Raw genomic sequence first — 2,981 nt, 5'->3', positions numbered from 1 at the left:
GCCTTCTGACACACTTCCGGTGATGTCAGGGGGTGTGGCATATGCAAATAAGTTATGCTAATAAGTTATGCTAATGAGCTCCTGCACCTCTTTTTCTGCAAAATGACCCCTGCTGAGAAGGCAACATCTGTAGCAGAAACAAGGACTTCAGCTCAGCCCCATCACTCTGCTCTTCCTTGAGGGGTAGGGCCGTGGCTCAGTGGGAGAGCATCTCAGGGTTGCCAGCCTTTAGGTGGTGGCTGGAGATGTCCTGGGACAAGATGCAGCCAAATGGCACATCTGGCTGGCGCAGCATTTGGAACACCACTTGGAGAGATCATCTAGGCCTATGGAGTCTCAGATTCAAACCTTCACTTGACCATGATGCTGGGCCAATATTTTTTCCCCTCAGCCTAACTTATGAAAATAAAAGGGAAGAACCATAGACAACATGCTGAGCTATGGGAGGAAGGAGGAGATTAAACTGTTACGTGATTCAATGTAATTTCATTTTATATAAAAGACTGGTACAGAACTCATTCAGGGGTGCAACATGCAGCTTTCTCAGACAGCATGTGATTCTGCTGTGTGTTTACATCAGGGATAATTAAATGATCCCCTTATACCTGAAGCAGGGATGCCCACAATGGAGACTGATGGAAAAGAGGAAGGTACAGAGACATTAGTCATACAGAGACACAACAGGCACTTCCTGAGTGAGGGAAGGAGCCTGGGTTAAGTAGTTATCTCTTGTGGCATGCTAGGGCTTTCCCTTACTTACCCCCAGGGCCATTGGTTCACCCCTATACAAATTCTTCAGTGGCCGTGACACAGAAGGCCGTATGATGCTGTTTGAGATGGACTCCAGTGTCGCTGGGTTGTTTAGGTCCATAGCAGCTGGTGAGAAAGTTATGATGGGAATTAGGGTCTGGAACAGATGCTTGGATTCAGAAGAGCTGAAGGAGAGGGAGAAATGGAGGGGAGAGAAATTAGAGCAAATATTTTCAAGTTGGATCCACTTCTTGTATCGGGAGTCACAGCTCTAGGACAGGGACCCGGGTGACCTGATGTCAGTTCTCGGGAATGTGCTGGGAGGCCCTTCGCCGTTTTGATCTCGCACCTAACAAGCTACCCTGTCTCTGCATTATCTGCTTTCCTGACCTTGGGATGCTTTCGCTGCAATTACGTTGCTGGGAACTAACAGCTCTGCTTTTTGCACGCTTATTTTTGGACACTTAATTTCCCCGCGCGCAGGGGCTCTCTTTATTGGCTTTTGCTCTTCCAAGGTGTGTTTTGAATGTAGTATAAGTCGGGATGTCTGGCCGTTCTCAGGAGAGCAGTACACGTGTCATAGTCCTGGACAGGGCTTTTTTGGGTAGAAAAAGACCAGCAGGAACTCGTTAGCATAATAGGCCACACCCAACAGCAGAAACGTATGAGCATATTAGGCCACACCCCTGACAGCACAGCTCATTAGCTTATTAGGCCACACCCCCATGTTACTAGAAGTGTGGACATCCAGCCACACCCACCTTTTGCTTCTTATTCTGTTTACCTTGTTTGTTGTCAAAACCCAGGGCTTTTTTTGTAGCAGGAACTCCTTTGCATGTTAGGCCACACACCCCTAATGTAGCCAATCCTAATGGGTTTCTGCTGTTGGGTGTGGTCTATTATGCTCATGAGTTCCTGCTGGGCGTGGCCAACTCAGGAGCCAGCCGGAACTCCGTTCCTGTGCGTCCCTGCCCCAAAATAGCCCTGGTCCTGGAAAAGCAATAAACAGAATTCTTCTTATGAAGCGCTGTGTTGTGTGACCTGACTATCAAACCCTGACACCTGGGGTCACTGGGCTAGCAGGCAGGTGAGAAGGGAGTCTGGCAGCCACAGAGAGGACATATTTTTGTTAATTAATCTGGCCTAAATAGCAGTTGCTCAGCACAGTTACGAGTTCTGTCTGGAATCCTCGTTGCATCCCTAAGCATGCCTTCCTCCCCGCAACCCCTTTTTTCTACTCTGTGCGTAATACCAGGAAGTTGAGAGCTGGTACAGTGCACGAGACACCATGACACACCCTGGCACTCCGTGTTAATGAGTGGGTGGTCCCACAGGCAGAATCCTTCATTTAACAAGGATGTGCTGGAAAAATAGACACCCCCTGGAGGTTTGGGGGTGGAGCCTGGGGAGGGTGTGCTTTGGGGAGGGGGCCTCTGTGGAGTGTAAGGCCGTAGATTTCACTCTCTGTTTTCTCCAGAGGAACTGATCTCTGTAGTCTGGAGATCAGTTGTAATTCCAGGAGAACTCCAGGCCCCTGCTGGAGATTGGTAGCCCTTGATAAAGCCCTTATTTTTTCATTTTCCTGGTTGTGGCCACCACCTCTAAGGGGCGTGTTTGTTCACCCAACAGCTTTACCCCCACCACCACCGATGTTCCCTCTAAGCTCCACAGTGGTGTGAGCAAAAATTCTACCTCGTGAATGAAAAGGGCTAGTAGCATTAAAGTTGTGAGGGAGCCTGTATTATGGTAAAGGTAAAGGTAAAGGTTCCCTTGCTCGAAAGCCAGTCGAATCCAACTCCAGGGTTGCGGTGCTCATCTCCGTTTCCGTGGTCATGTTACCTTCCCACTGAAGTGGTACCTATTTATCTACTTGCTTTCGAACCGCTAGGTTAGTTGTTTAGATTATTTCCATAACCTTGCAAAAATCTCAGCATGAATTATTTAAAACTGTATTTAAACTACCTTTTATGAATAATCTAAACGTTATAAGAGAACACAGAATCAAGTCAAATTTCATTATGGAAAATGTTGTCCTCGATGGGGGTAGATCAGGCCTCTGGAGAACGGGTCTTCCTGCCCCTTTTCACTCTATTGGTAGGCCTGGATTCTGGAGAACAGGTCTACCCACCCCAAGGCAGTATATTGGTAGACCTGGCCTCAGACTGTCGCCCTGCGCTGAGCCTTAGAAAACATACCAGCACTTTGGGGGGTGGGGGACACACAGTCTACTT

The 2,981-nt window shown here is 48.2% G+C and overlaps 1 protein-coding gene across 1 annotated transcript in view; it reads right to left on the bottom strand.

Annotated features, from left to right (window-relative positions):
- The window catches only part of LOC107113547 (membrane-spanning 4-domains subfamily A member 4A-like), a 14,268-nt gene that overhangs the window by 7,769 nt on the left and 3,518 nt on the right, over positions 1-2,981 (bottom strand). Inside the window, exon 2 of the mRNA XM_015414894.1 lies at positions 761-935. Coding sequence (XP_015270380.1) covers positions 761-871 — 111 coding nt within the window. The 5' untranslated portion in view covers positions 872-935. The remainder of the gene's footprint in view (positions 1-760; positions 936-2,981) is intronic.

The sequence above is a fragment of the Gekko japonicus genome, unplaced genomic scaffold, assembly GCF_001447785.1.
Source record: "Gekko japonicus isolate JY-2015 unplaced genomic scaffold, Gekko_japonicus_V1.1 scaffold2514, whole genome shotgun sequence".
NCBI classification, from domain to species: Eukaryota; Metazoa; Chordata; class Lepidosauria; order Squamata; family Gekkonidae; genus Gekko; species Gekko japonicus.
The sequence above is the reverse complement of the archived record's forward strand: the minus strand, read 5'-3'. Positions and strand labels throughout refer to the sequence as shown.